General features: G+C 36.0%; 1 protein-coding gene across 1 annotated transcript in view; it reads right to left on the bottom strand.

Annotated features, from left to right (window-relative positions):
- Nucleotides 1-34: 34 nt before the first annotated feature.
- Nucleotides 35-12250, bottom strand: part of TPR (translocated promoter region, nuclear basket protein) — a 60740-nt gene continuing 48524 nt past the window's right edge. The window contains exons 42-50 of the mRNA XM_023533190.1: nucleotides 10339-10523; nucleotides 8878-8946; nucleotides 8671-8765; nucleotides 6596-6702; nucleotides 5285-5380; nucleotides 4985-5141; nucleotides 3172-3293; nucleotides 815-910; nucleotides 35-231 (exon numbers count right to left, since the gene is read on the bottom strand). Of these exons, the coding sequence (XP_023388958.1) occupies nucleotides 176-231; nucleotides 815-910; nucleotides 3172-3293; nucleotides 4985-5141; nucleotides 5285-5380; nucleotides 6596-6702; nucleotides 8671-8765; nucleotides 8878-8946; nucleotides 10339-10523 (983 nt within the window). The 3' untranslated portion in view covers nucleotides 35-175. The remainder of the gene's footprint in view (nucleotides 232-814; nucleotides 911-3171; nucleotides 3294-4984; nucleotides 5142-5284; nucleotides 5381-6595; nucleotides 6703-8670; nucleotides 8766-8877; nucleotides 8947-10338; nucleotides 10524-12250) is intronic.

Below are 12250 nucleotides of genomic sequence, written 5' to 3'. Positions count from 1 at the left end.
CTTATGAAAATGAAGAAAAGAATAACAATTGTTGACACTGAAATACATTTTATTAATAAAGAATGTTGAGACAAGCATACCAATTTAAATACAAAAATGTTTTTAAACTCGACAATTACGGCACTAAAACAGATTTGACAGTCTTATTCACAGTTATTCTAGTTTTACAGAACACTTAATTAATATTTCCTCTATTTATTCCTCCTCTCCCTCCCATTGCATGGCTCACACCTGGAAGGAAAAAAAAAAACAGAATCAAACGGAATGAACCTTTTAAGAAGTTAGGTCAAAACCTGAGTATTCACTTACTCTAGTTCTTTATAAAAATTGTTTTGAAAAACTTAAATATTTCCCACCTTCAATGGAAATCATTACAATTACTGTCTTCAGGACATGAATGCAATCTCTAATAGTTACATTAGAAAACACGGAGTTATTAAAATTTTCCTTTTTTTTTACTAGCTAAAGTCACAAAGCTTTATTCTGTTGTATAAAAAGTGTAACAATAGGCAGACATGTAACAACAAATGACTACATAACACTCAAACACTTTTGCTCTTCTAAATCTTACTTTGAATTCAAGGAAAAAAATGAATAAACATAAATATATTTAATATATATCTACCTATCTGTCTGCAAGAAGCTTACAGATTAGATTAGCAAATGTCTCACACGCTCAATGTATAATTATTTAACCGACCCTTGAATTAAAAAAAAAAAAAAAACTAGATAGAAGATGGAAGCTTAAGGATTAGAAAAGTTTTTCTATTATCATCCCACCTCCTATCATGTAGTCAACATGTTACAAATTTACCTCTCTGTCTGTTAAACTGGCGACCACGGACACCTTGTCTCAATGTTGTCTGAAGTCTTACTCGTCTGAAAGGCTTTGGCTGACTACTACTAGTGTCTAAGAAAGAAAAACGTTAAGATTCAGAAAACAAGCTAAAAAACAAGAAAGCAGTTATAGTGGCAAAAACTATAACTACTAAATAAATACAGGGATAAAGTGCAGAGGAGTCCATTTGTGTTCAATATTTAGAAGTTGTTTTTAACAAAAAAAAGTAAAAAGAAAATTTCCTCATTTAAAAAAAGTTCTTGACTTTTTAAATTCATTCACTCAACCAATTTACTTAGTGCCTAGTCACGTGTCACACACTGTGCTAGGGGTTGAGGAATACGATGCAAAATAAAATATCACACTTCTCAGGAAAAATGTCTATCACAATATAACGTGAGTCACGTCCGACTCTTCTGTTTTCCAGATACCCCGCATCCAATCATTAGCAAATCTTGGCAGCTCTGATTGAAATATATATTCCAAATCTAACTTCGCCTCACAACCTTAACTCTACAATCTTGTCTAAAACATCACCATCCTTATCTTGAATTACTGTAACATCCTCCAAACTTTGTTTCTGCCCATTACTCACTTCAGTCTCCTCTCTATGTAGCAGCCAAACTGATACTGTTAAGTTTTTAAATCAGATCATGTCACTACTGTTTGAAGCCCTCTAAAAGCTTCCTATATCCATGAGTCGAAGCGATTACAATGATCCACTGGATCTATCCTCCCCGCTGCCCCCATCACCCACTAGTCTCTGTCCTTACTGTAGTCCAGCCACACCAGCCTCCTTGCTGACCTTGGACGCATCACGATGCTGACTGATAGACTTTGCATCTGCTATTCCTCTCATTCTGGAACACTCTTCACCCGAATAACTGCATGCTTCGCTCCCTTGCCTCTTTCAAGTCTTTACTTAAATGCTACCTTCTTAGTAACGCTTTCTGTGAAACTGCCTGGCAATTGACCAAATTAATAACTGCTCAGATGGAGAGATTTAGTGTTTTATATTATCAAATAAATTTATATTATCCAAATTTCATATTATACTATTAAAGGGAATAAGAACCATGTTTTCTCATGCAAGCTCTAATAAGATACAACTAGTGCCAATTCTGTTGAGGAAAGACAATTTTCATGAGACATCAGAATATAATTGGGGGCACAGAACTTCAGTAACTGTATTAACAGTTACAATTTTTGAGCATCATTGTATATAAAGCATTGAGTTACATAATTTATATCCATTATTTCTAATCTTGACCACAGATTATTTATGAATGTCCATATTTCATAATGAAATGCACAGTGATTTAAAGTTCCCAGTTGTTAAAGGCTGGATAAGAGATCTGAAATTAGGAGTGTTGGCTAACAGGTCGATGTGTCACAGAAAAGCAGCTGAGAAGAAGAGATCTTGAAATAGCAACGTCTCATGATTGAAAAAACTAATAACTGAGCATGTCTTCCATGAAACTTGGCAAAGTTTAAAAATTACTGCTATAAACAATTCAGAATGAAAATAATCAGACTGGATGAGTAAGTAATGTATTTCTTCAATAATAAAAGTAACTCCGTACCTAAAAAATTTGAGCTAGAGAAGCTGGTATAGTATATTGTTTAAGACTTGAGTCTCTGGAGCTAAACTTCTTGAGACTGCGCCAGGCCTGCCTATTACTTACTAGCTACGTGACTTTGGAGAAGTTATTCAACCTTTCAGTGCCTCAGTTTCCATATCTATAGAATGTGCATGACTGCTGGCCACACTGGGTCGGCATAAGCATTCGACGAATCAATACATTACAGTAAAGGGCGTAATGTATTGCCTGATACACAGTAAGTGCTCACAAATGTTATTTTTAAAAAGTATTGCAGAAATAATTTTATTGTAGGAAAGATACAAAAAATGGCCTTTTCCGGTTAACTTCAAAAACGTGAAACGCCAAACTTTGAAAATGTTTACATCAGTAAATTTCAAACATCTGTTTTGAAGAAAAGATGCACCCCTCCCCCAGCCCCCCTTTTAACTTTCTATATCAAATCTCATATAGAACCTTGATGTGCTGAACAACGGAAATGGAGCACCTCTGGTCAGAACAGGAGCGGAGGCCTGGAGCCACTCCTTAGCTTCCCTCCCAGCAAGCCAACCCCCAGGCTTCTTTAGTACCTCGACTACAACCAACTCCCTTTAATAAAACAAAATTTCCCTTTTAAATAAAGCATTTTACATTCAGGGAAAAAAGGATTATCAAATCATTAACTAACAAAAGTGTCTTTTGCAAATGAGTTTGATGTATAAAGCAGTACTGTAGACAAGAGCAGAAACTCACCTACAGAAGAACTGGAAGGAGGATCCTGGCTGGTGGAAGGAAGGTCTGACTCATCAGATGCCTGAACAGGCTCTTCTTCCTGCTGGCTATCGATTTCAAGGCCTGCTTCTGAACTAATAATACTGAGAAAGGAAAGCAAAAATTGATTAGAAAATACAAAATTGATCCTAGAATGTATCCTATTATTCCCAAACTCTTTGATATAATTTATGGCTTAACACAGAGCTCCTCTCCAACTCAAAATTGCAAACTCTGATATCAATGGCCCCATGTTTTTTAAAAAAGGCAGGGGAAAGGAGCTCAGGCTGCTTTTTCCTCATTCCTCTTCTCACTAGGACGCATTCCAATTTTAGTTTTTGTTTTTCCTCTTTTTGACAAAGGATGTTCACATTCTTGAAATTCACTTGAGATATATTATCCAGACTTTGCTAAATCTCAAAAGAGCTTTCTAGGAAAATAGAGGACTAAAACAATTCGCAATAGTCACAACTATTTATAACAAACTGACTCACCATGGGCTCTAGCCCAGATGAGATAGGCTGTGGGTTTGTGAATTCCTGGCCAAATGGCTATAACTTCATTTCTTTCTCCCGTTCAAGAAAGCACATTAAAAAGCAAGTGAAAGAGGTAAGAGTATAAGAATAACTTGAATCTGCTCTAGGTTTTAGCATCTGCAAACTTAAAGTATAGTTATTAGGAACAATGTACTTGAGCGATCTCTCTCATGACTGTGTGTTGAAGTTGAAAAGTGCTGGTGAAGTATAAAGCGCATGGGGCTGAAGCCAGGGGTCAAATGCAGTCTGAGCCAGTTACCAGTGATGTAGCCTAAGCAAATTATTTTAACATGCTCTGAGTCTGAGCTTTCTCATTTGTGAAATGGAGAAGACACTTTGCAGAGATACTGTGTGGATTAGAAATGACACATATAAAGTGACTTCCATTCATGGTATGGAATTAATGGCAGCTAGTATTCTCAGTAGAATCTGTAACCTCCCCCAAATTAAGTGCCACTGTGTTAGAGCACAATAATACACCTGCTTTCCCCTCAAATACTAGAATGGGCCTATAATTATGCTAAGAAAATACTGCTAAATAAAACAAAATCTTTGAGCTCTACCTAGGAAATCTGGGTTCTTCTTCTGGCTATGCTTCTGACCAGGAAGCAGTCCAACTTCTTATTTTATAAAGAATTAGATTCCATCTCAAAAATAATACTTCTCCCAAGACCACTGTCCAGTGGTTCTTTCCATTAAATTACTCCACTTCCTTTGGCTTAAAAAAATCCAGATGATTTGTCATGTAATACTTGTTTTGTTAAACTTTGTTTATAACTAATATGTTAAAAATGTAGTCAGGTCTTAAAAACTACTAGATAAGTCCTAATTTTTAATAAGTCAGTATTCCAGACACCAAGTTCTAAATGCACATAAATAAAAGGTCAGTGAGGTTCACTTGAAAGCCCACTAGAAAAGGGAAAGTGAGTCATTTCCTAATATTCCTAAGACTTCTTTCTTGGAGAAAAGTTCAAGCAGCTTTTAATAGAAGGGTACCAGTGATTTTAAAGAAATACTTTGTTCTAGAATAAATACATCATGTGCAATTCAGGGAGACAACATTTGTCTTCTGTAATAACTTCCAAGGCCCAAAATATTACTATATGCAAAAGTTAGTCTTTCAAAGTATATGGCTTAGTTTCTTTTGTAATAGAATACTACAGAAAATACAGCTCAACAAACTGTTTCCTGGGTAAAGGAAAATAAACGCAAAAGTCTGCAAGTCTAAAGCAAGCAAAAATTATAAAGTAAACATTTACCCTTCAGATTCTGCCTCCACAAACACTTCATCTCCATCATCACCTGTTGTTGTTTCATTGGTTGTGGATAAAGTGCCAGTTGATGTTGTCACCATTGGAACAGACTGAGAGGCATGATCTGAAGCATCAGAGGCGGTACTCTCAGTAAATACGGTCACTTAAAAACAAACAAACAAAAAAACGGAAACGCAATGAACACTTTAACTTTGTGGTTTACCTAATTGCTAGCCAGAAGATACCTCACCAATTTCTATTTTACCTATAAAACTCACAATCCTCTAGTCCGCCTCTGACACCTACCCGGGGCTGCTACCTGCAGAGGAGTGGTGGGAACACTTCGGCCCCCGGACTCTTCTTCATGCGCTAGGAAGAGCGGTGTTTCATACATTCCTAAACCTGAAGACAATTCCGAGTATTAATGAATGACTGAAAGAAACAAAACTGTCAATATACGAAGTATCTGAAATAAAAAATTAATCAGCGGACACACACAACTTTGTTGAAGTCCAAAATTAGCCCATCAAACAAACACCAATCCCTCAAAAATGTAAATACAATTTAAACACATCCTTTACGCTCTCTAACACTAATATAAGTACCCTTAAAAAAAAAGCCAAAATGTTGATCTTAAAGTTTTATACGGGCTAACTTTATTGAGTATCTAATTATGAACTATGTGTACTATGTTAGAATCTATGCATTACCCAAACTGCAAAGTATCATTAGTCCCCTTTTGCTACAGAAACTGAATTTCAAGGTTAATTAACTTCCCCAAAATTACACAGCAGTTAAGTGGTGGCAACCCAATTTAAGCCTAGAGTTGACTTCCAAGTCTAGAAATTGTCCTATAATACAAAGCCATATAAAAATTTTAATTCACATGAAGTCAACTCACAATTTTATATTGGCAGAGGCATACGGTGTTAGAAGTAACATCCTAAACCTTCAGGTACTGAGATATATAATTTACATGAGGGTTGCAGGTTAATCTCGTTTGGGGCTTATTATTAAAATATTATGCATTTCCTATTTACTTATAAAATGCTGTAACAGATTCCCAGAAATACAGTGGGCTATATGCATCTATGTACAAATTGAGGATTAAAAGTAATCAATTTCAGAAACTGCATAATTCATTTCTAAATAACCAACTACTACTACTTAATTTAGGGGTCATTCTATTCCACGTATTTTTAACATTTGTCTCATTTTTAATGTTAATAAAAATTATCTAACTAGTTTTTATGCATTTAACTAGGAATGTTAAATGTCAAACTAATAAAAAAATAAATTGTATTCCTTTCAAAAACTTTAAAATGACTGGTAGTACCTATGTATATTTACTTAGAAATATTCCTGAATACTAAGCACATGTATGATGCTATATTAGGAGCCAGAAGAGATACAAATGTAAAAGCTAGTCTTTATGTTGTAAAAGCTAGTCTTTATGTTAAAAAAGCTCAGAACTTTGTTGAAAGACTTATATGTAAGGCAAAGTTCAGTAGTAGCAAATACATGATAGCTTTTCACACTTAAAAAAATCACATCAGAAGAGTTTATTGCCAAATACATGCAAACCCAGGAGATGTAAGGTTTTATTTAGCTGTTTACCTCCTTGAGAAGCAAGCTGGCCAAGATCAGAGTGACTGGAACTTGTTTGTGGCATATCTTCCGGTGGCCCAAACCGGAATCGAGGAACACCAGCAACCTGTGGGGAACTAAACAGACAAAAATTAACTTAAGGTGAAATTTAAAGTTATGCTGTTTAAACCACAATGATATAAAGAATATACAAAGAATGAGCATAAAGTGGGAAGTAAAGAGATTGGAAATAAAGTTGATAAAGGAATTCTTACACAAACATTTAAAACGTATCAGTTATCAAAGGATTTAGGAACGATTTGAATCAATTCATATTACATGTGATTTATATATAACTTTCATCTCTCCTGAACTTTGCCTCGCATTTCTTAACTGCTAGAAATCTCTATGTAGCTACATTGAAAGTGACACAAACTCAACAGGAGATGTAACAAAAAAGTTTGAATGATGTCACAAGGCAAAAGCTTGTCTGTTTTCACTGTTTAGTCAGAGATAAATCATGTCACCTCTCTATACCATACCATTTCTTATCTGAAAGAGTTCACTAGATGGCTCTGAAGGTCTTGAAAAAAATCTAAGATGGCTAGAAAGTTGTTTTCCTTTTGTCCTAATAACACTATCACCCATCTCCTGCCCATAATCCAGGATATAAAACAGCATTATTTCATTCTTTGCCCACTCTTTACTCCATTCTTCTTTAGCTAGCCAGCTACTAATGTTTATGGATTATATCTCTGTAATAGCGCTTGAATGTTTTCTTTTCCATTTCAACACTATTGCTTTGGTTAAGAATATTCTCTTCCGGGTGGATTTTTAAACATATCTCCATAAAGTTATTCTACTATGGGAATATTCTGAGTTTTTCTGAGCTATGCAATAATGCTATTGGTTGCTGGCACTGAGAAGCTGTTTATTGGAGTGACTCTCTTTCTGACTGGCTGACTTTCGGAAAAGAGGGATGACAATGATGGGTTGGCTTGTAAAAACTGTTAGCTGAGGTTAGTTATGGTGAACTTGAGCAAGTTTAACACATGCTCTGACGGCCATGTTACCAAATACTACAAAACAATCAATCTTTTCCCAAGTTTGTGGAAATTTTTAAATCCCGATCTTCAAGTACATCCTGTTATATAACTAATACTTCAGCCCCAATTAAACTGATGTACTTGCACATGGAAATCCTTTTTACCGTTTAAGGGGAGTGGTATAGCACAACAGTTAACATAGGTTCTAGAGCCAGACTGACTGGTTTGAACCAAAAACTGCCACTTCCTGGCTTTCTGACCTCTGGCAAATTTGTCAACATCTCTGTGCTTCCTCATCTACAAAAGGGCAACAATAATAGTCTCTCATAGTTATGAAGATTAAATAAACTGATTCATGGAAGTGTTCAATAAGTGTTAGGTAATTATACTCCACAACTCATCTCAATGTTGTTTCCCAGTAAGTTCTCTGGGATTCTTTTTCCTTAGTTGTTGGAATAAGTCACTTCTTCATTTATGTTAAAAAGGCCTATTGCTTATGCCTCTATTCTCCTAGATTGTTGAGATTACAATTAGCTGCTCATATGCTTAGCTTTCATAATAATACTACCCATCATGATCACTGTAATTACCAACATCTTCACCAACATCTTCATAAAGCATTTTACTATGTGCCAGGTAATGTGCTAAACATGCTAACATAAATTAATTTACTTAATTCTCACAACTTACAAGGCAGGAACTATTGTATCATTATTCCCATTAGTCAAATGAGGATACTGAGGAACAGAAAACCTAAGTAACTTCACACAGCTAGTAAGCAGTAGAGCTAGATTTCAAACCCACGTACTCTGGCTCTAAGTCCATGTTCTTAACCATTGTTACACCAACTTTAAATTTCAAATTCTTGATAGAAGAAACTGTATTTCCTTTACCTCTATATAATTTTCTCCAACACTATATCCTTAAGCCCCCTACACTACCTCCAAGAGCTTAGTATAGAAGACTAAATGAATAATGAATCAGTCAAATGTAAACCAATTAACAGGGAAACAGGAAAAATCTGATTAGTCACAAAATGTTTCTCTTTCATTAACTTACTGAATTGCTTCAGCAAAACCATCAGTACGATGTGGCACCACAAGAGTTGGGGTACTTGGAACTGTTCTATCTTCATCATCAAAAAAATGCTGCTGCTAAAATAGACAGAAAATAGGAATTGAATGGGCATGACAGGAACACGCATATGAACTATACAAATATTTGCTAAACAAATGAATTGCTTTTACATGACTGGGAGGTACTTGCCATGCCACCTATTCCTGGAGTCAACTGAAGCCCACGTCCTACAGACTGCCTCCTAGTCATCTGAATTCTCTGTGTCAGGAAAGGAATTACATTTGTTTTAAGAAATTAGGCAACAAAACAAACACCAAGTATCAATAGACACAGCTTATTATGCTAGTAATAACTAAAATGTTAGCAGATGATGCAATCATCAGGATATTTTTCTCAGAAAAAAATTGCTACTCATCTTGTACTAAATCGGTGACAAATTTTCACTTATATAGACTATAATATTAACCAACAAATATTTCACTAGCCAATACATAAAATATTAACTAATATTTAAAACCAATCTAACAGTATCTTATTTCTTTGTAACTAATTTAATTGGTACATATGCCTTCAGATCTTAAGGCTTAATTATCCTTTGGAGTTCAAACAGCAGTACTAATGACATATAAGTTTTTCCCAATTTCGACAATATTAAATTGATAAATTTGGTATATTTTACAGGATCTATACACAATCCTTTAATACTTTATATTTTCACAAAATGAGTTATCTTCATCAGTGGTATTTTGGTAGCATCTACACTTGACAGCGCTCAGTACACTAAAAGGTTAAGACTCAAGCTAGATTATTAATCGAGCCTTTGCACTTTTTCCGCTGTTTCTGAAAGAGCTTCTGATTAAGATGTCCAAGCCTACTACAAATACTACATATAAAGGGTCATGCACACTTTCATTAATTTTAACAGTGGGAATTAACATATGAGCATAAGAAAGAGAGAGAAAAAGTAGAACAGAAAATTTTTAAAAAACTACGTGCACATTACAGAAAGAAGCCTTCAAAACAGATGGTGGTCAGCTCCTAAAATATATTTTACATTAATTCAAATCCAAGAAAATCTTCTTTTCTTTTATAACCTGTAGTGACAGTGAACAGACTTTATTTTTTTTTAATTCCTCTCTTTAATTCCCTCTCCCCCTTCCACTCCTGACCTATGGATGTTGCCGATTCCCCTTAAGAACTGGATCTCTGAAGGCGGGGGAGGTGTCTCCTTCCACAAGCTCACAGCGTGCACCCGAGGCTTGGCGCACCCGGGGTATGGTCCGTGGCTCCACCTGGGGCACGAACCCCGGACTTTCTGCATATAAAGCAGACGTGCTAACCTCTGCACCATGGAGCCTCCCCTGAACAGACTTTTATTTGCTATATCTATAATCATATAAAAGTATAGACAGCTTTTAGTCAACCTTGCCTTTCCAAAGTTCACTCCATTAATGAAGTGAATTAAGAAAAAGAAATGAGAGATTCATTCGGTTCAGTTCAAAAAATGTTATAACATGCCAACACATTAAAGAGTTTATTTAATTTCTCCAAAAAAAAAAAAAAAAAAAAGGAGTATATCTATCAGAAAAGAGGAAAAAAACCAAGATTTTTTTAAAGTTCATTTTTCAAAATGACCAAAACTTTGAATACCTGAACTGGTGGTCCCAACTCTTGAGGTGGGGCATGAATGGTCAGTCTTGGGGGAAGTGGGTGTGGTGGACGTCTAGGTGACTGAGGTGCTCGAGGAGTCTGTCTTTCAGATGCTGATGATGGCTGCTGTTCTCTAGAAATCTCCTGGGAAAAAGAGGATTCTGCGGTACCTATATTTCCTTCACCTATAGAAAATGAGATTATTTTGAACTATTAAAGTTACCACAAAATAACTGGGACAATCCCTACAAGTAAAAATCCTGCCACCTTGCTAATATTTTCAGAAGTAGTGACAATTATCAGGTGCGTGACCTTAGGCAGATCCCTTAATCTCTTTGAGTCTATTTCTTTAGTTGGTTAATGGAAGAAATGTAATCTACAAGAAATGTTTTTTCAAATAATAGGTTTTACAAATAAAGATTTCAAATAATAGACATAAAGCACTTAGCCTAACACATAATAAATTAACCTTTTATTAATTTTTGGTTCTTTTTTTTCAATTGGGCAATTTCCCAAGGTTCGGCCCCTTTTGTTTTCCTTCTTTTCTTCAACCTTGGGGAAGGGGTTTGGGGAAAGGCTTTTTATGACACTTTTATATTTTGGTTTTCCTAAATTTTTAATTTCAATGGTCTTTCAGATTATCTTGGTCTTCTATATACATGGTAGAAATAACAGAAGCTGTTTCCCACTATGAGAAGTTGAATAGGACATCACAAAATTTAGTAGTTTAACAGTATGAGCTCTAGAATCAGATTTTAGCTCTAACATTTAAGAGCTATCTGACCTTGAAATCACTTTGCTTACTTCTGTTCCTCAGATTATTCATTGGTACTTAAACCTGATAACCTTCTTGTGAGAATTAAACGACTCAATTCAAATATACATGCTTGGAAAAGCATTTTTATAATTATTGGCAATGTAGCAAAGCTATATACACTAACTTAATTTTATCCAGAGTAGTAGGCCTATTTTTGCTTGATTGTAAAAAAGACAAGTATTTAGTGATGATGTTACATGCTTTGTATCTGGGAAAAAGAGCTTTGAAAATTTGTCCTCAAAAGACTTAACTTTTAGTGATAATACCTAAAGATGCTACTGCAGAATCAGCTCAAAATGGCCCTATCCTGTTTTGTTTAATAAGATACCGAGTTGCTTTTCAGAGACGACAGACCAAAAACCACAAATCATGCAACCAACGCATACCCAGAGAACTCTGACCTCCAGTTGCACCCAAAACCAGTCTCACCCCCAGTTCTCTGCAACAGAACCAAAAAAAACCAGGACATAACCAGAACTTGAACACCGGAACTCTTCCAGAAGCCAAGGGTCCATTGTCTAGGAAGATCCAGTGTTGACATCCCTTTAGCACGAATGGTCAAGTTCCAAAGTCCTCCAACTAAAACTTGCCCCACCAGCACTTCCGCACGCTTCCTTAAAAACCTTTAATTCAGTCCAGTGAGCAAAATGGATTTGAGGCACCATTATGAGGTCTACCATCTTCTCAGTTGGCACCTTCTTGACCGACAAACCTTTCTTTACTCAAAACTCTGATGTTTTTTAGCTTATACCTTTTGAAGCATCATGCATGCACACGAACTTTGGTTTTGTTAACGACTTGGCAAGCCAGCCAGAAGCTGGTGCTTACGGCAGGCCAAGCCTGCCTGGGGTTCTTCTCTATGAGTCCTGGGCACCTGCCAGGGTCATTTTGCCTTGGGGGCTCGCAAGGGACTTTCTCTGGCAGGCACTGGACACCACAGGCACATGGCTCATCTGGAATAAGGAGACGTCTTTGGATTTCAGTCTACTTCTGGTCTTGTTTCAGGGTAAACTGTACCATTTCTAGGGTAAGTTGCTCCAGTGTGTGCAGCTGGAGACCCTTCCTCGCTATGTGGCCTTTCTTTCCTTTGGGACA

This window comes from Pteropus vampyrus, unplaced genomic scaffold, assembly GCF_000151845.1.
Source record: "Pteropus vampyrus isolate Shadow unplaced genomic scaffold, Pvam_2.0 Scaffold98, whole genome shotgun sequence".
NCBI classification, from domain to species: domain Eukaryota; kingdom Metazoa; phylum Chordata; class Mammalia; order Chiroptera; family Pteropodidae; genus Pteropus; species Pteropus vampyrus.
This window is presented reverse-complemented; position numbering and strand designations above follow the sequence as displayed.